This window comes from Calonectris borealis, chromosome 3 (assembly GCF_964195595.1).
Source record: "Calonectris borealis chromosome 3, bCalBor7.hap1.2, whole genome shotgun sequence".
Classification (NCBI taxonomy): Eukaryota; Metazoa; Chordata; class Aves; order Procellariiformes; family Procellariidae; genus Calonectris; species Calonectris borealis.
In genome coordinates this window covers 99,714,734-99,733,831 of record NC_134314.1, presented here as the reverse complement: position 1 = coordinate 99,733,831, position 19,098 = coordinate 99,714,734, and the positions used below count along the sequence as shown (strand labels likewise).

At 40.4% G+C, this 19,098-nt stretch overlaps 1 protein-coding gene across 1 annotated transcript; it reads right to left on the bottom strand.

The window, feature by feature from the left end:
- Positions 1 to 83: 83 nt before the first annotated feature.
- On the bottom strand, positions 84 to 19,044 carry ABCG5 (ATP binding cassette subfamily G member 5). Its single transcript, XM_075146927.1, has 13 exons — positions 18,923 to 19,044; positions 18,059 to 18,180; positions 17,465 to 17,601; positions 17,143 to 17,241; positions 15,985 to 16,117; positions 14,274 to 14,413; positions 12,989 to 13,118; positions 10,086 to 10,299; positions 9,625 to 9,830; positions 8,588 to 8,726; positions 5,551 to 5,736; positions 3,785 to 3,897; positions 84 to 305 (listed from the first exon to the last, which is right to left on the bottom strand). Exons 1-13 carry the CDS (start codon positions 19,042 to 19,044, stop codon positions 109 to 111), a joined length of 1,938 nt encoding a protein of 645 aa, XP_075003028.1. The 3' UTR covers positions 84 to 108.
- Between the last annotated feature and the right edge of the window lie 54 nt (positions 19,045 to 19,098).

The following is a 19,098-nucleotide window of genomic DNA, read 5'->3' as shown; positions in this document are numbered from 1 at the left end:
TTCTATATGTATAATCACTTAAATTCTATCTAAAATCCATCAATTTAAGCCTTCAACGATGATCAAGTTAAAAGTGTATTATTAGACATGGTTAGCACTGCTACTTTTTTACTGCCTGCCAATAATTCTCTCTCTTATTTTGAAGCTCAGAATTGCTATAATGGCAAGTCCTGGTAGAAAAGCATAGAGTATTAAGAAATCGATTGTGAACCAGGACAATGCACCAGGAAAGTTTTGTTCAATGAACTGAACACCATGAGAGAAAATACACACAGCATTAATTGCAGTGGAACTGTTGGCTCCACCTGTCAAAAGAAAAAATTAATTTCTTTAGTAAGTGAATCAGTAAAATTAAAAATCAGGCTTTAAGTATCTATCTAGCTCATACATTTAATATACCTAGCCCTAACGTTATTTTAATGATGAACTATACCCACAGCAATATTTCCCATCATTTTGGAATAAGAACAGACAAGCCATATGTTTCTGCAGTTAATCTATGCCATATTTTTTGAAGGGAAGAATAAAGGGTCACCAGGAGCTTTCTGTTTTGTTCATGCCAAACAAAAGAAGATTTATGGCTTTTCAGACACGTTATCTGGAGGGGCCCTCAAGAAGCAAGTTGCCCAATGTGGTAGACTTACAGTGTTTGTATTTGTTGAGTGCTTCCAAAATGCAAGAAATGGAGACTGTCTGAAGGGCACTTTAAAAATCAGCTGTTTATTATTACTACCAAAGTCATGGATGCATTTTCTAATGCTTGCCATCTATGCTCTTGTAATAAAGAGGGACAGGAGAGATTAATGGATAAAGAATGCATAGCCTTGGAGAGGAGCACAGACACCTGGCTACAAAGCCCAAAATATCTTCGGGTAGGTCCAAAGCTGTAAGGTTTACCCCCCTTGATGGATGTTAGCTACTAACCCTGCCAACCTGATTGATTCTAATGTTTTGCCAGTTATCATCTGGCTCACAGCCTGGCAGATCCAAGCTGGTCAATATATGCCACGGTAACATACTTGACCTGAAGCCTCACTAGTATGAGAGGAAACATCTGCACAGGTGTTACCTGTCAGTGCTCCCTGCACTGATATTTGATCTTATATTGTGCAATTCCATTGATCTTCTATTTGTGTAACACTGCTCTGATAAGCATATAACAGGCTGCAAAGTTTACTTTCCAAAACACCCCCAAAGGGGGGATAAAAAAAACAGGTGAAGAAGAGAAAGATGAAAAACTGAAAGAATGAGAAATGGTTGAAAAAGGGCGTCAAACTTTTTTCTAGCTTGTGGACCCAACAAGGAGAGCTGCTATGCTGGACCTTGCTCTCACCAATAAGGAGGTGCTGGTGGGGAATGTGAAGCTCAGGAGCAGCCTTGGCTGCAGTGACCATGAAATGGTGGAGTTCAAGATGCTTAGGGCACCAAGGAGGGCGCACAGCAAACTCACTACCCTGGACATCAGGAGAGCATGCTTGGGCCTCTTCAGGGACCTGCTTCGTAGAGTGCCATGGGATAAAGCCCTGGAGGGAAGAGGGGCCCAAGGAAACTGGTTAATATTCAAGCATCACCTCCTCCAAGCTCAGGAGCCTTGCATTGCCACAAAGAGGAAGTCAGGCAAAAATGCCAGGAGGCCTGCATGGATGAACAAGGGGCTCCTGGACAAACTCAAACACAAAAAGGAAGCCTACAGAGGGTGGAAGCAAGGTCAGGTAGCCTGGGAGGAATACAGAGAAATTGTCCGAGCAGCCAGGGATCAGGTTAGGAAAGCTAAAGCCCTGATGGAATTAAATCTGGCCAGGGACATCAAGGGCAACAAGAAAAGCTTCTATAGGTACCCTGGTGATAAAAGGAAGACTAGGGAAAATGTGGGACCTCTCCGGAAGGAAACGGGAGACCTGGTTACCTGGGATATGGAGAAGGCTGAGGTACTCCATGACTTTTTTGCCTCGGTCTTCACTGGCTCAAGTGCTCAAGCCTCACTGCCCAAGTCACAGAAGGCAAAGGCAGGGACTGGGAGAATGAAGAGCCACCCACTGTAGGAGAAGATCAGGTTTGAGCCCATCTAAGGAACCTGAAGGTGCACAAGTCCATGGGACCTGATGAGATCCATCCACAGATCCCGAGGGAACTGGCGGATGAAGTTGCTAAGCCACTATCCATCATATCTGAGAAGTCGTGGCAGTCCGGTGAAGTTCCCACTGACTTGAAAAGTGGAAACATAACCCCCATTTTTAAAAAGGGAAAAAAAGAAGACCTGGGGTCAGTCTCAGCTCTGTGCCCGGTAAGATCATGGGGCAGATCCTCCTGGAAACTATGCTAAAACACATGGAAAACAAGGAGGTGATTGGTGACAGCCAATACAGCTTCACTAAGGGCAAATCGTGCCTTACAAATTTGGTAGCCTTCTATGACAGGGTTACAGCATTGGTGGATAAGAGAAGAGCAACTGATGTCATCTACCTGGATTTGTGCAAAGCATTTGACACTGCCCCGCACGACACCCTTGTCTCTAAATTGGAGAGAGACATGGTTTTGACAGAAGGACCACTCGCTGGATAAGGAATTGGCTGGGTGGTCGCACTCAAGAGTTGCGGTCAATGGCTCGATGTCCAAGTGGAGACCAGTGACGAGTGGCGTTCCTCAGGGGTCGGTATTGGGACTAGCACTGTTTAACACCTTTGTGGGCGATATGGACAGTGGGATTGAGTGCACCTCAGCAAGCTTGCCGACAACACCAAGCTGTGTGGTGCGGTTGACACGCTGGAGGGAAGGGATGCCATCCAGAGGGACCTTGACAGCTTGAGAGGTGGGCCCGTGCAAACATCATGAAGTTAACAAGGCCAAATGCAAGGTCCTGCACATGGGTTGGGGCAATCCCAAGCACAAATACAGGCTGGGCAGAGAATGGATTGAGAGCAGCTCTGAGGAGAAGGACTTGGGGGTGTTGCTTGATGAGAAGCTCAACATGACCCAGCAATGTGCGCCTGCAAGCCTAGAATGCCAACCGTAGCCTGGGCTGCATTAAAAGAAGCATAACCAGCAGGTTGAGGGAGGTGATTCTTCCCCTCTACTCCACTCTCATGAGACCCCACCTGGAATACCACCTTCAGCTCTGGGGCCCCCAACATATGAAGGACATGGACCTGTTGGAGCGAGACCAGAGGAGGGCCACCAAGATAATCAGAGGGCTGAAGCACCTCTCCTATGAAGACAGGCTGAGAGAGTTGGGGTTGTTCAGCCCGGAGGAGGCTCCAGGGACACCTTATAGCAACCTCCCAGTACCTGAAGGAGGCCTACAAGAAAGCTGGAGAGGGACTTTTTGCAAGGGCATGTAGTGATAGGACAAGGGGTAATGGCTTTAAACTGAAAGAGGGTAGATTTAGATTAGATAGATATAGAAGGAAGAAATTCTTCACTGTGGGGGTGGTAAGGCACTGGAACAGGTTGCTCAGAGAAGTTGTGGATGCTCCACCCCTGGAAGTGTTCAAGGCCAGGTTGGATGGGGCTTTGAGCAACCTGGTCTAGTGGAAGGTGTCCTTGCCCATGGCAGGGGGGCTGGAACTAGATGATCTTTAAGCTCCCTTCCAACCCAAACCATTCTATGATTCTATGATATGGCATTACAGTACATCTTTCTCAATTAATAAGCTTTTTTTAAGAAGTTATCATCTTTAACTTATCAAGATACTTTTATTGTATGTAGAAGGAAAATAAGCATTGACATGTCATTAAAATTATTTAGAATGGATTTAAAGGCCTTTTTTTTTTTTTGAACACTTACCACATGTGAAGTTTAAGCCATAAAATTCATTGACTATAAGAATCTCGCTGGTGTATTTTTGAAAGGTAAGATAACTGAGTATTTTAAAAGGTGTCGGCATTTCTTCGATGGTCCTTAAAGAAACAGAGATGTTAAATTGGCTTTTGCTACATTCCAAGAGCCAATTCTACCCCAAATTAAAACAAGTTCTCATCTTTGGTTGCAGCCTGTTACAGAAACAGTTCTTGGCTGCACATGTAGGGTTTTCAAACATAAAGTCCATTTTAGTGCTAAATGAGGAGACAACCATGAAGGCTGCCTCTGGCTTTAGTACAGTGTCATAACGTTCATCCCTGACTTGTTTATGGACAGTCATAAATAATTCTATGAAGTTTTTTGATATTCACATTGCAGTGATAAACTGAAAATGACAGACCCAATATAAAACTTAGTTGCAAAAATGTGTTGCTTCCAAAGTAAGAAACCACCACCCCCTCACTCCATCTTCAAAACCAAAAAAGACTGAATATCAATTCACCAGAACAGTAATAACAATACAAAAATAAAGCAAAGAGTAAAGAGAAGAGAAAGAGCATGAAAATTTTGAAAGAACATTATTCAATAAGACTGGGCAATTTCTGCACCTAAAATACTGCAAGAATTTATAATTAAACAAATGAACAGAAAAAAAATGCAACCCAAGTCTCAGTGCTATTTTTAATATCCTTCATTGCCTATGAAGTTTAATCATCAAAGAGATTCACAATATTAATTAGCAATGTCTCTACTGTAAAATAAGGTTAGAAACCACTGTAATACTTTTTTAAAGTTATCATTAAGGCATCAGACTATGGTAGCGGGAATAACTGTCGTGTCACTATAAACATACATCTTCCTGAAATTAGGCAGGGACCAAGTTAATTAGATATGAACTTAGTTTTATTTGATAAGAAAGTATTAGCTTGAAGAGGCAAAGCATCATCAGCTTTGTGAAGACTCATATGCTTTTCTTGAGACAACTTGATGTCATCTTTTGTTAGGCTTACTTCATTTTCATTGGAAAGATCTCAGGTGAACATATCATATTTTCTCAACATCTCAAGAAAACTTTTTTTGACATATCAACTTTTTTTTTTTACACGTTTCTCAAAAAATAGTAATTTCAGTATTGATAAATACAAGAGGAAAACTGTTCAAAGTTCATGCAGTTACAATGCAAAAATATTTATTTGCACAGCAATAGAGCAAGTGGATCAGATTTTCCTGCATTTATTATTTTTATGTAGTTAAGTCTGCACAGATAGAAAAAGTGTCTGAAAAGCTTGAAGACTAGACTGGAGAATAACACTAATAAGATAGTTGAGAACAACTTTTTTTTAAAAACCATCATTCCTAGTGTTTAATACCTCATAAGTTCCAGCAGTTACTAAAAGTTGTAAGATTTATTTTTTTTTTTTTGGTACAATCCTCTAATATCAGCATAAGTAAAAGAATTCAGCTGAGCTGATAGATATTAATTGCTTAGTTTTATCTTTAATTTATTTGCAAAAAGTGAAAAAAAGTTAATGATCTTTGATGATATCTAAAGTTATTAAGTGCCTTTTTTGTGTGTTTAGTACAAGGTCTAACATGATTAGGCAGTTCTACTTCTGAAAGATAACAGCTGCACTTTCTTTCCATTGCTACAGTGCTTTATTGTGCTTCAGCAATACAGACTGTTCATGAAACTCTTCTATAGGTAGATTATTTTAACATTAACACCATAATGAAATAAAACTTTTTCCTACCTTACTAGTCCCGTTCCCACTATCACACCTGCTGAATTAAGTAGCACGACTCCGCTTTGGACTATATTTGGGTTTTGAACCACTCCAAGTATAACAAGTGTTAGTAGTTCACCAATTATATGAGATGCTAAGACAACAGCAAAGAAAATTCCAAATCTGGAAATCTCAGGATACAACCCTGCAGTCCTGTACAAAAATGAGCAAAAGAACATTTAAAAAACAGTGTTTGGGTACTAAACTTGGAACGTAGTTTTTATTTTTGTTTTTATTTATTTTTTGCAATTACAGCTCATTAAGTGACCAGTTTATGCCTTAGTTCTTAGTATGTTGTTTGGAGCCTTAACATAAAGGACATCCACTTAGTATTGTGACATAAGTGCAGATATATCAGGTTTTCTCCATCTAGATTAAAGAGGGTTATGTAAAGATATAATTGTAGCAGAAGTCTGTGTTATTTCAAGATAACCACTGTGGCTTTTACAATCCCTTAAACTAACATCCTCCTCCTTTCAGAGTCTATGCAGTGGGAGTTATTTATGTAAGTCAGTCACATATTTAAAGAACATCTTTATGCAGATAATTAATAGATGGAATTTTGCACTTCTGATACTGTGCATGCAAATGTAAAAAGGAATATACTCAATTAAATGGAAGGCTAATTGAATTCACCACCCATGTAATTCATCCAAATGCAATTTCCTCCATACTTCTGCACTCTTTAATACAACACGCTGTTCCCAGCTTTTCCCTAGCTCACCTAAGGAAAAAAGTCCCCTGGTGCCCCAACCTGCACTAAAATGAAAAAGTTAAGAGAGGCCAGCAATTGGCTTGGCAAACTTAATTCAGCCTTACAGTGTATATGACACATGACAAAACCTTTTATTACATAGTGACATATTACTCTTTTTCCAAAACACCTCATACAAAAATTGCCTCACGCTAGGTACAGACTGCATGCTTTGCTTAGCTAACAAGCAGCTATTCAACATTTCATTTTCTTTTTCATTGCTCAATGCAAGGCCCTATGTCTTTTTTTCAATCCACCATGTTCGAACATGGTCTTAAAATAGAAGTATTAATTTTCTTACAGGTTTCCTGTAGCATGTTTTGCATGTAATACCAAAATAATCTCTATTATAAGTAGATGGCTGAACATTGACTTCAAGTGTTAATCATTCGGTGAGCTAGCAGGTATTTAACAACCTTTCATCACAGATTGGTGCAGAAGAAACAGCTCTCCAAAGTCCTAGCATAAAAGTATCACCTTCTCTGAAGTGCTCTAATACTTTACACGGAGTTATGTAGATACAGACTAGTAAATCTGGGGTAGGAATAGAAAGAGAAGAAAGCCTAAAAGAGAAGAAAAAAAAAAAAACTCAGAAGAGAGAATATTACAGCAATAGAATGGTAGGATAATAAAAACTGTTAGAACATTTCCCAGAGGTATCTTTAGCTGGGAAAATCTGCATAAACAGAGTACATTTACTTGATTGCAAAAGTGGCTGTATTTGTTCTTGGCCAGAGCTGCCTTGTGTCTGATCAGGTAAGACTTTGGGTCTGTCTAACCCAAACTATCTGACCCTACAAACACAAACTCTGAGAGAAATGGCTTGTAAGAACACATACTAGAGGCTATCAAAGCCTCTCCAAAAGTTCGTCCATCCAGGAAAGTTTAGTCCTGCACAGATACAATCTTCAAAGTTTCACAGAGAAACTGCCTACCCTAAGAGGTCTAAGGGCACTATGAAATCACTCCGACATGTCACTGATGGCTTCCAAACAACCACAAGATAGCAAAGATATGCAGAGGCTAATACCTGTAAATATTATCCATTAACCGGAACGACACTATTGTTGACTGTGTTTGAAGCTACCAAAGCACAAGGGCAAAGTCTCTGCCCATACATATTTCCTGTTCGTTAAGGAGTGGGCGTGACAAACAGTGGCTCGTGATCTTCGGGAGCTCCACAAACCTTGCCTCATTGAGCCTGAAAAGGTGCTTTCCAAATGGCTGCAATCTCAGCAACCAGCTCACTAGTAGGCAGAAATGGAAGGGCTCTCTCTGGTGAGCACAGTGCATCCTCTAAATGCTTAGGGGAGGGGGGGTAATTTCTGTTTGTCTGTGAAAAAGGACTTCTCAGGGAGCATTGCCTGAAGCAGGCAGCACTGACAGCTTGCAGAAATAAAAGCCTAGGTCGTTAAAGGGACACAGTGAAAGATGGGCTTGCTTGAACAAAACTTTAGTGCACTACACACCACTGCTTTCATAATTGGAAAAACAGAAAACCCAGAAAAAGTTTGAAGGACAGAAATTGGTCCTTATTACTTTGCTATTAGCTTATGCCAGCAGCCATGGACTGTATTAAGTTCAGAATAAGCAAGTGGAAGGTGGGAAATCAATGGAACAAAAATGAAGAAGAGCAGACCTATATGACAGATAAGGCAATGAACAGACGAAATATTTCATCATCCCATTCTGAGGTACTACTTCACAATGATGCGAGGAAATGAATGTACTGGGGGAAAAAAAAGGAAGCTTTACAAATCAAACCCTTCCTCCCACTATCAGAAATCCACTTTAGTGCCTTTCTCTGGAGGGTGGAAGAGAGGGATCCAGATCTCATCACTTCCATATGCTGTAGCTAAACCTCGAATGTCCCAGGAAATATGACGCTTTGTTACTGTCACATACCTACTGTTGTCTTCCTCACTTTTTTTGTCTTATTTCCTATCTTTCTAAATGTAATGTAAAATGACACTTCCTGCTTTTGGTATGATGCAAGAATGATAAATCTCCCAGGCCCATGAAAACTTCCCAAGTTACCAAGAGAATTGGTAACTTACCCTCTTACTCAGGAAGTGTTTTAACACTGCCTGAAAGAGAAGGGCTAAAATTGTGTCATCTTCCCTTAAGCTTTCTTTGTAATCATTCTGAGAGGCAATAGCAGAAAGACATGCCAAGAGGCCTGTTGCCGACATGGGAATTGAAACTGATAACAAAAAGAAGAACAATCCAATAGATGGTACAAGTGCTTACCAGTATATAAAGGTGCTGAAGATTGCCACGCTGATGACACTGAAGGGCAGGAAATGTACTATATAAGCTAAAAGCATTTGCCACTTCTTATACAAGCCGTCTTTACTTTCTTGGTCACTGATAGCACGTAAAGGTGGGACTGGATTAAATACATAAGAAATAAATTAAATCACCATTAAATAAAGAGACCAAGACTTGTTGCTAGCAAAAATTACCTGAAGCACAGAGAAAACTTTGAGAATATATCAGAAACATTCTGTCTAAACCAGTCTGATCACTTTTTCCACTATAAATACAAAACATGCTCCCTGCAGATTGCAAAAGTTGGTAAGCATAATGAGAGGCCTAACTAGGCAGCATGCAGGACAGCCTTCTCTTTTTGCAGATACAAATTAAAGACATGAAAAAACTGCCGTCAGTGGATAATTTCTTGACGTGCTCTGATCCCAAGGTGATGGCAGCAATGTATGTTCCCTACATGAGCAGAACATTTTTTAGGACTGTAAATAGGAACTACTGTTGGTCTTAGTATGGCAGCTGTAAGAGAAACACCCTCTAAGAAAAATGTAATTATCACATAATACTCTTAAATCTAATTATCCTTAATTGCTGCCAAAGCTGTTTTGTACTTCTATCCTTTCCATGTCTTTGGTTTTGATCTCACTTCAGGTGTTAACTACAGACCTATACTTTGTCCTGCCTTTATAATGCTACACGCAGGCAAGTTAAGGGCTATTGCACAGTTCAGAATGAAGCCCCTATACACAGGCCAGCTGCAAAAACAGAGAGGCAGGGATCAGGGCATATTCCTTCATGAAGTGCAGGGAATCTGGAGTCCCTGTGATGAGCTATTCTTTTTCTGTGGCATGAAGCTTCCTGTTGCCTCGCCTTTGAATTTCATGCTTCTGTATCAGCTCTGACATTACCTAAAACTGTTAAGATGCTTTAAATTACTACCTTCAAAAAAGACTTTTTCGTATTTATAAAATAGTGGCAGCAATACCTGCTGCTGTGCATAATACAGGACAGAAACTCACAAAGGGCAACAGCATTGAGCATCCCTGTGTAGGGGGGGGCACTCACGCACTGGTAGACAAGCCCCACACGGTCCTGTACAGCTCCTTTTACCAGGTCATCCCTTAGTCGAAGAAGGAAAAATGCTACAAACAAGCCAAATAACAGATTCTGGAGAAGACGCATGATGATGCCTATCTTATCTCTGGAGAAGTTTCTTGTTGTCCTCCTGATAATGAAACAAAACAATAACAATATACTTGTTAGATATGACTGACCACATGTTGGTAGGATATTTAGCTTTGAACAAATCTTACACACACAGTGTCCACAAAAATGTAATACATTAAAAAAGACAGAGACAAGTACATTAGTAGATCAAAAGAACCAAGAAAGTGCATTTATATATGGGGGAAAACCCTAAAAATTAGTGGATAAGAAAAAAGATTTTTCTTAAAAAAAGAGGGGAAAAGAAAAGTCTTACCGTAAAAGAATCCATAATTTGTAAAAGGCACTGGGTGAGTCTTTGTTTTTGAATGGTATTGGTGGCAGCTCTTTCATACACTTTGTTCTTTCAATGGCTGCCAGTACTTTGCTAAAGATCTCCGAGTTTTTGTAGGCTGATACAATTAGCTGAACCCTACTGTAGGTTTCAAGTTCACGTTCCTTGCTTCGTGTGTCCACAGATGTCAGATCCACTGTAAATTTACAAAGTGTTTACTATATATACACATCACTTTCCCTTCATACCTCTTCGCCCCTTGCAGCTAACCTTTCCTTGTCTCCATCCTAAAATCTTCAAAGAAAAGGTCCATTGAAAGTATTTAAGATTTCTTTTACTCCTCCCTTCTGTTAGAAGCAGCGTGAATGAACAGCTGCGCAGCCACAATAAATCTCTGTGTTTGTGGCCTCTGTAGGACCCTGAAGTTCGAGTCCTTTATCTGGAAATGGAAGGACTGAACGGTGTGTTGGTCAGACCTTTAGCGTTCTCCTTGCACAGCACAGAGCTGTGCCACCAGTGAAGTGCTACTGCTGCCAAGAGCAAGACAGAGCACCAGCTGAGGATGAACACTGATGAGGATGAAGAGATTACTTTCTGGTCATGTATTTCTCAGGTTTTCACGCAAATGGTCAGATATGGCTCCCTGATTCCCCCTTGTCCTCTGCCTGCTCCTCCATAACCATGGAGCTTTATTTTTCAGTTAGTCCGAGCTCATGCTGCAGAGACACTGCTCTTCTCTACTTAAGCTGTTACTGCATTGTTGCACTGGGTTTCACCCACCTCCTTCTCAGGCATACTTCTGTTTTAATGTGAAGTCAGAGGATGCTCAGCAGGCCAAATTCCCCTAGCAGGCCCAGCCCAAACTGAAGAAAATATTACTTACTGCCATGGAACTTATGAAAGGTAAATACTTCACAGAGATAATGTTCCTTTCTAGTAAGTCCACCTATACCTACTCCTGACACAAGCAACTCTTTTATTGGCAGATGGGAACTTTGTGTGTGCTACTTGTACTTGTATATGTCATACGGATTCAGCAATAGTGCTAAAATGCAGAAAGTTCCCTTTTCCCTAATAGCAATGAATCATCTACAGTTTCAGAAACTGGATTGTTGTTCTCAGGAATAGCTGTTCTTACAGATTTTTATATTACTCTTCTACATCTGCTAAGATGTTTTTATCAGTTATTTACTCGTAAGGTTTCTGTCATCTTTAGCTTTCAGTTTCCCGGTATTATGCTCCATGTCAAAATATAAATTGAACAAGAGAAAAAGAGCCCTTGTCCAAGATTCTTAATTTGTCCTCAAAACCTGAATTAAGCTTCTGAATACTCCCCTGGTGTTCTGAAAGCTGGAATTCAGCAGAATTGTCTTTAATGGTAAACATATCCAAAATGAAGTCATCACTTCTGTAAATATGAACATACAAAATGCAGACATGCTTTTTAAAACTTGGCCAGTGTGACTTGCTGGAAGTCACACGCAAAATAAATGGCAAGCAGGTGTGTTTTAAAAAAATAACAACGCCGATTAGTCACTAGCCAAATAGCTAACGCCTACCATGCATTTGTACTTTTTATATAAACACAACATGTGACATTCAATTATATAATCCACACTCAATACATAGGATCTATTTTCCTCTGCTGTTGGTGTAAATGATATCAGAATCCGTCCTTTCATTCACATCATTAAATCACACAAAAAATATAAACTACCAATTTTCCAAAGACTAAATATTCTGATGATTCTTTGCTCTAAACTGTATTTTTTGTTTTTCTTGTCACATTCGAAGGTTGACATTTGACGAATGCAGTACTCTCTTTACCAAGCTTTTTAAAAAGTGGGTTTAAATCTCGAATCATCTATGCTTTTCACAACTATTCAAATTCATGAAGACAAAATTATCCTCACTGTCACACCAGTATTTTCAGCTTCATCCCATTCTAGCTTCACGTCAACAACCATCCTCACTTCTCTCTGAGTTTAGGATGCCATCTAGACAACAGAAAAACACTGCCTCCTCTGAAAGTGCCATATTTCTGAATACAGCTTTTTGGATTGGTCAGATTCCCTGGTTAACACTCAGCTAGTGTCATCAGAAGTCAACCTACATACTAGATTAAGAAAAGATAGATAGAGAGATGTACACACACACAGACATATGTATGTACATATATAAACACATGTGCGCATGTTCTTCAAACATGTATCTGCATGGATCAGGTACACAGATGCCCTGCAGCAAAACCAAGCTTAATTTCCAAAATCTCATGCTGACGCTTTCTTTCACCCTGAATTGGTAAAACAGTACTCTTCAGCTTTTGCCAATAGCTTGCTATCGTCATCTCCTGAAGCATCCATACGTTCTGCTCCACTAGCTCACCCTGGTACTAGCAACTTCCCAAACTTTCTGAAACCTCAAATTGTGAATCTCTGGAAATTGGTGCCTCAGTCATCCTCTATTTATTCTACATGTTTCCCTTTGGGCAACAACTGTCTTCGGTTGCTTGACATCACTGAAGTCCATAAAAGCATGAGACTTTCCACAGTTTTGGGATCAAATTGATTCTCCAATGTCCAGTGGACAGCCATAGGGAGATGCCACCAGGAATCCACAGCTTTCATGATGCTGAGATTCCTTTTTTATTGATAATTTACTCCTTTCTGCTGTGTTTCAGTCCTACTGCAAACTTTTTCTGCTTTATAGAGTCAGTGAAGGTTACACGGGCCTAGTTCTTTCTCATCTCTGAGCTGAGCACAATTACAAAGCTTGGAAAGAATTAAAACACAGTTCTATCTCTGGAAGAACTTTAATTTGGGGAAGAAAACTTGTTTGACTAAAGGAAACCCATATTTTTACCAAAACAACTTAGACAAACTTACCATAGAAGTCAAAAGGATTTGATTGCTCAGGACAAGAATAGCCGCAGTTGCTAAAAAATGTAATCATTTCCATAGGGTTCCCACAGAAAACCATTTCTCCAAAGCTCATGATGGCTATTTTGTCAAATAACTGTGGGGAACAAATTAATATATCAGCAATACATACTGAGAAGCAGCACATTAATTCTTGAGTACAGCTACTGCCTTGGTAACAAAAATGCTTTGACAGGAAAAACAGTTTTGACACATTCAAACTTCCTTAGTATATTTCTGTCAAAGGAAGTTTGTCCTTTCTATCACTCCTCTCAGTGGTTATGCAAGATGACACATTTGTAAGCTCTTAAAACTAGTGGTTCTCAAAACTGTCAGCAACAGCAGCATACAGAGATAATCCACAAACAGAAATGGGAGCTGCGGACTTCTGACTTCGCTTCTAATGCACCTTCACTTGCTGACAGACCTCCTTTGGCGCTTAATAGCTCCAGTCTGTAAAATCCCCAAATCGCTGGGAAGATTATCCTGAAGTGCTTAAGGACTTTGACAGCACTGCTCTTCAGGTGAACATTTGCCAGGGCAGGGTTCCCACCAGCTATGATTGACCCATATTCCCAAGGCACCAGGACTGCTTTCAGTCCAGAAAACCACCGTCACTCCCCTCTGGCTTCATGACCACTTACACTCAATTCCGTCAGCCAGGGAAGAGGTGCCTTGCATTCACGTGGTAGGTGGTGGATGTGTCAGAAGAGCAAAGTGCGAAATAGTAATGGGAAGGGAGAAATGCTCTCCCCAGCACAAGCCCTGCAAGGCAGGCCTGCCCCACCACATCACCAAGGTGTACTCACATCACTTGACACAAAGAGGAAAAAAGAAGATTTTTTTCTTTTTCCTTTCCATTCCAAATCATGGCTTTATCTGTCTCAAGTTGCAAGTGTTACTGAAATATGAATATGTAACGATAAATAAAGTACTAGTTTTTACAGTGCCTGCACACATGGGGGGGTTTACATGGCTTCCACCAGTGCTTTTGATTTGGGTAGCTACATAACTCAAGGGTTAGGCACACAGTCAGTGTGCATACTATTTTCACAGGGCAGTATGTGTCCCAAAGAGCCCTATGATTGGTAGAAGGCCACAGCTGTAAAGTTCAAGACACACCTGTATTTATGCAGGGGGGTTGGAAGAGAGCCTTTGAAGGCAATACCGGATCTTATATTTTTATCCTGAAAAGAACCTCAGTACTAAACTGTCCGGTAAAAAAAGCGAATAGTGAGTAGATATCATTTACCCTGAAGAGTTCTGAGCGAGGCTGATGAATCGTAATAATCACAATCCTGTCTCTGTGTGCAAGCTCTGAGAGCAGCAAGACAATCTGGTTTGCAGTCAGGCAGTCCAGCCCTGTCGTTGGCTCATCAAGTAGCATGACCTCTGTGAAATAACAAGGAATAGCATTAAAACTCAGGTAAAGGGAGAGCAAAGGTTATAGCTTCTGCCTTTGAAGCTCATTTGGCAAATAGTATAGAAATTATTTTACATGTGAAGTTCCACGTGTAAAGCAGAGTATGCATAGATATTGCCATGATGAGATCTTCCAGTTTTAGTTAGCTTCAGTGGTTCAGTTTCAATGACTAGGAGTAAGGACATAAAAAACTACTGCAGGATCAGAGCATAATCATTTTTTTCTAAGTTCAGGTGAAATCTGAAAATTACCAAAATAGACTTGATGTATACATCTGCTTCTAAGAACAATAATGATAACTTTCAGCATGTATACAAATGTAAATATAACTGACATAATTAGCTAGAAGCTATAATCTGAATTAAATACATATATACACACACACACACAGAGACTTTGTTATGAACAAATCAAGAGTTGTTAAAATACAGCATAGGTCATTCCATAGATGAGAGAGGTAGGGGTTTTTTACTGCATTTTCTTCATGATTTCATTGCACATAGAAGGGTAAAAGTTACAATCACATCCATTATTTTTACAGAGATGAGACATAGCACAGAAGAGGGCAGTTCAACCTTGATCAGGATAAGGCGGGAGGAGAGCTTTCTCTGTAGGTTTACCTCCACAGAATTACTTTATATTTACTATAGACTTTAGTGAACTTACTGAGCAATAACTATAAACAATTAACTCTCCAGGAGACACCAGTAGCACACAGTACCTGTAATATACCTGACTTTGCTATTTAAATGTTCCTTTCTGCCTGGTATGCAGTCCTAGCATATCTGCACTGCTACGAGGACTCCAGAATCCAATAAATGCGTGCTATCCATTAACTCCGTAAGAGTCTGGCACCTTTAAGAAACTATCTCAAAACTGACAAAATTTACAGTGCTGTTTCCCATGGCTAATCCTTCTAGTTACTCTGCTTTGATTTTCATTCATTGGATTTTTTTTCTTTACAGTAAATCTACAACCACATATAGAAGTGTGGTATTCATCAATATCTGGTTTCTTATCAAGGGCAATGCACCATGAGGACTATTATACTTCTGAGCATTTACTTTGTTTTGTTTATGTCTTTTCCAAATGAGCAAATCTCATGTGCTGACTACCTTTTTGGCTCTGGAATGTACATGGTGCTCACACATACATGGCTCAATGGCAGTTGCTCCACTACAAGGCTCAATGCTTGCGTATGTATGGCTCTAATGCGCTCAAAACCCTATAAATTAATGTGCCACAACCAACATTTCATACACGGGAAGGGCGAGCCCAAAAAGACTTAAAATATAAATGCAAGTCTAAACCTATGTTCAGTCCTTAAGATTTTAAAATGGTCTTCTTTCCAAGATCGACTAATAGATTAATGGCAGACCTGAGTTACTGCTCATCCTTTTCTGTCATTACTAGACTAGCTTTTGCTGAATTACAGAATATAAATGCTTTTGTATTTTAAAGTGGTTTATGGAGGTCCATGTTGGGAGCGCAAAGTGACACTGCTTTGTTTAATTTTGAAAATCCATGCAGTGGTACTTACTGGGATCTTGTAACAGCTGAGCTGCAATTGAAACACGACGCCTCTCACCCCCAGAAATTCCTACAAAAATACGGCTTCCAATTATTTTGTCAGCAATGTGGCTGAGACTCAGCTCAGCCATAACTGCATCTACCTGAAAAATAATTACAATTTAGAAATTTAGAAATAATTACAGTTTAGAAAGACTAAACACAGTCCAACTCAAATACCTGTGTGCAAAATGAAAAAATGAAAGAAAAAAAGACATAATTTTAAGTTATGGTTTTCCCAATATGTTGCTCGCATCCATTCTAGTTGGAAATATCTGGCCTCATTTCTATTTGATTATTTTTAATATATTATTTCAATTATTATTTTTTAAATTTTGTTTTCATTTATTCTGAAAGTATATAATATATACTTATATATATAAGTAGAATTTTAGCTTCAGTTGACATTAAGAGGTGATGAGTTCAGAGGTGGGACTAGAAGTTAAGGTATGAAGCACAATGTGCTGGTCTGGCTTCCAAAATAAGGGAGCAGAAAGGCACATCAGTTCTGGGGATGTACAAAATGCTGAGTTAGGTGAAGAGGGAAGATAGAGAGCAAGAAGAGCCTTTGGTCAGGAATATCCAATCTTTACTCTCAACAGAGGCCAAAAAGAGTCCTTTAATAGATCTCAAACACAGCTATTTTATCAAGAAAGTAGCTTGTAGGGGGCTTATTAGACCAGTGCTTTTCAGAGCTGTTCTGGTTAGTGAGAGATGTCCTACAGGAGCTAGAGTAGTATCAAAGTCACCTCTGCTGTCCATGAGACTTGCCAGCACACATAGCCCTAAACGCTCCAGAGAACTGGGTTTCCCAGCTGGGGAAGGGGAACCGACCTTGATACCAGTAGCAGCATCTCCTGCAGCAGTAATTGCTGCAGCTTTGGGCGGGAAAGTTTTGTCCCAGCATAATGGTGATTCTCTGGGGCATCAGCACAAGCCCCTTGCAGAGGCGGGGAGCACCAGATCGCTTGTGTCCTACTCCTCAGCAGGAGGATTTCTCCCCATTTGCAGAATGAGGATTACAAAACCTTATAAACGTAAAACACAGCCATGGATGGAAAACGCTGCTGGTGAAAGCATTACATGACATCATGTCTGCCTTTCTGGTTGAAGACGATAAAATACAGACCTTCTTTTTGATGAAGTTGTTGGAGCATTTCTGAAGAGTTAATAAAGCAGTGTAGGTCAGAGACTCTTGTATGGTGAGGAAGCTTAACAAAGTGTCACTCTGGAAAAAAAAGGTGAAGAGGAAGAAGTAGTTAGTCCTGTAGTAATTAAGATCTTGCCCCTGCTCGCACAACTTTCATTCATTCATACAATTTATTAACCTCTTTGTACCAAATTTACTAGTAAAATCACAGTCAGATTACATTACTCCATTACACTACCAACTTTACTTTCTTTACATGAGAGGAAGCACAGTGCACAAAAATAAATGTAGAAAAATCAACCTGTGGCACATAAGAGAAGCAATCTCTAAACTGTTCCTTTTTCAGCTGGTGCCCATTCACATACACTTCACCAGAGAAGTTGTCTTTATGTCCCAGTCTTCCTGATATTGCATCCAGAAGTGTTGTTTTCCCAGATCCTGTCAAACAAAAAAAATTAATCATGTGATGAGATGAATTTTATGATTTCAAGAGCGGTAGCCTTGCTTGGATGGAGATGTAGGAAAAGAATAAAGTACTTTTTTTCTCAAAACTTTTTTTTCCTGTTAATAGGTCCTGAAAATGCAGCTAGTTAAGGGAAAGTAAACGGGAAACCTAGAATGTGTGTAAATTAGCATTTAATTCATACAAATTTACACTTCATAGTGAAACATTTGGGTTTAGAAGTAACCTTATCTTTTATTGAAGTTATAATTGTTAGTTAGATGACAGGAGATTGAACTCTGAAAACCGAGCACCACATTTTTACAAAGCAGGGGTTAAAACCAGCTGCAATTTCATTATTTAAAACACAGACCTCAGTCACATTCATACCACTGTGGAAGTCACCGGTATTAACTCCGATCTTATTTCTTTTACAGTACTGGAACAACTTACCAGAATTTCCTAAAATCCCCATAATCTGGCCACTCTCTATGTGAAATGAAACATCCTTAAGTATTTGCCGGGTCCATTTTTTATGATATAAAGAAACATTCCACCATGGGCCAACACGTTCTCTTGAAAAACAAACATCAAAAAAGATGAAATAGAAAAGATTTAAAAATTTTACATAAACAAGTGAATGGTTTATAGCTACTTGCATGTGGAATGGTGTGGTGGTGCATTCATACCCCCCACCATCTTTGATGGTGATTCTTTAAGCAGCCTCTAAACCACTCATTCATGACAAATGAGAGCCTGTAAGGATTTTAAAATGTTGGGGGCGGGGGGGATTCCCCCCCCGCCCAGGCTTTAACTTTTTAACTTTAGCGTTATCTGGAAGATAAAACAAAGTCTGAACAGATACTTCCAAATGACTGCTAGGAGGCTTTTGGACTGCAACCAAAAAGCAAAACTTGAACTGAGGCTTTAGTTGTTGACGATGTTTGCCAGCCATTAATCCACCTGACCATTTTCTCAAGGAGCTCACATTATCCTTCTGGCAGCAGTGAGAAAGGCAGTGGGAAAGGGCACAATCTTTGGAAATCTCCTTTAAAGCATCTCCTTCAGAGACATGTGAAGAAGAACTGGTGAACCCTCTGGAGGAGAGACCGGCTCTGCCTCCCTCAAGCTGTGTTCTCTACCCCTGTGGCGGGCGGCCCAGCACCGTGAGGCGGGCGGCCTGGCAACATCCCTCCTTCTTTCCTGGGCTGAAGCCAAACTCACAGCCCAAGGGTCCCAGCCCCTCTCCCCTCAGTCCCTGGAGTCAGAGCAGCTCCTGGTGGGCAGGGGCTCACCATGCCGCCTTCCTGGCCCTACCTGATGGTGTAGGAGATACCCCGGACACTGATGCTGTCAGAGGGCTGCGCCGCGGCCTTCGCCTTGCCTGTCTGCCCGCCGCTGCTGCCCCTTTCTAGGGCAGGAGACCCTCTGCCCGACATCCTCCGGTGCTGGGGCCCCGCAGGCTCCCTCCCTCACGCTGCTGGCCAGGTGCC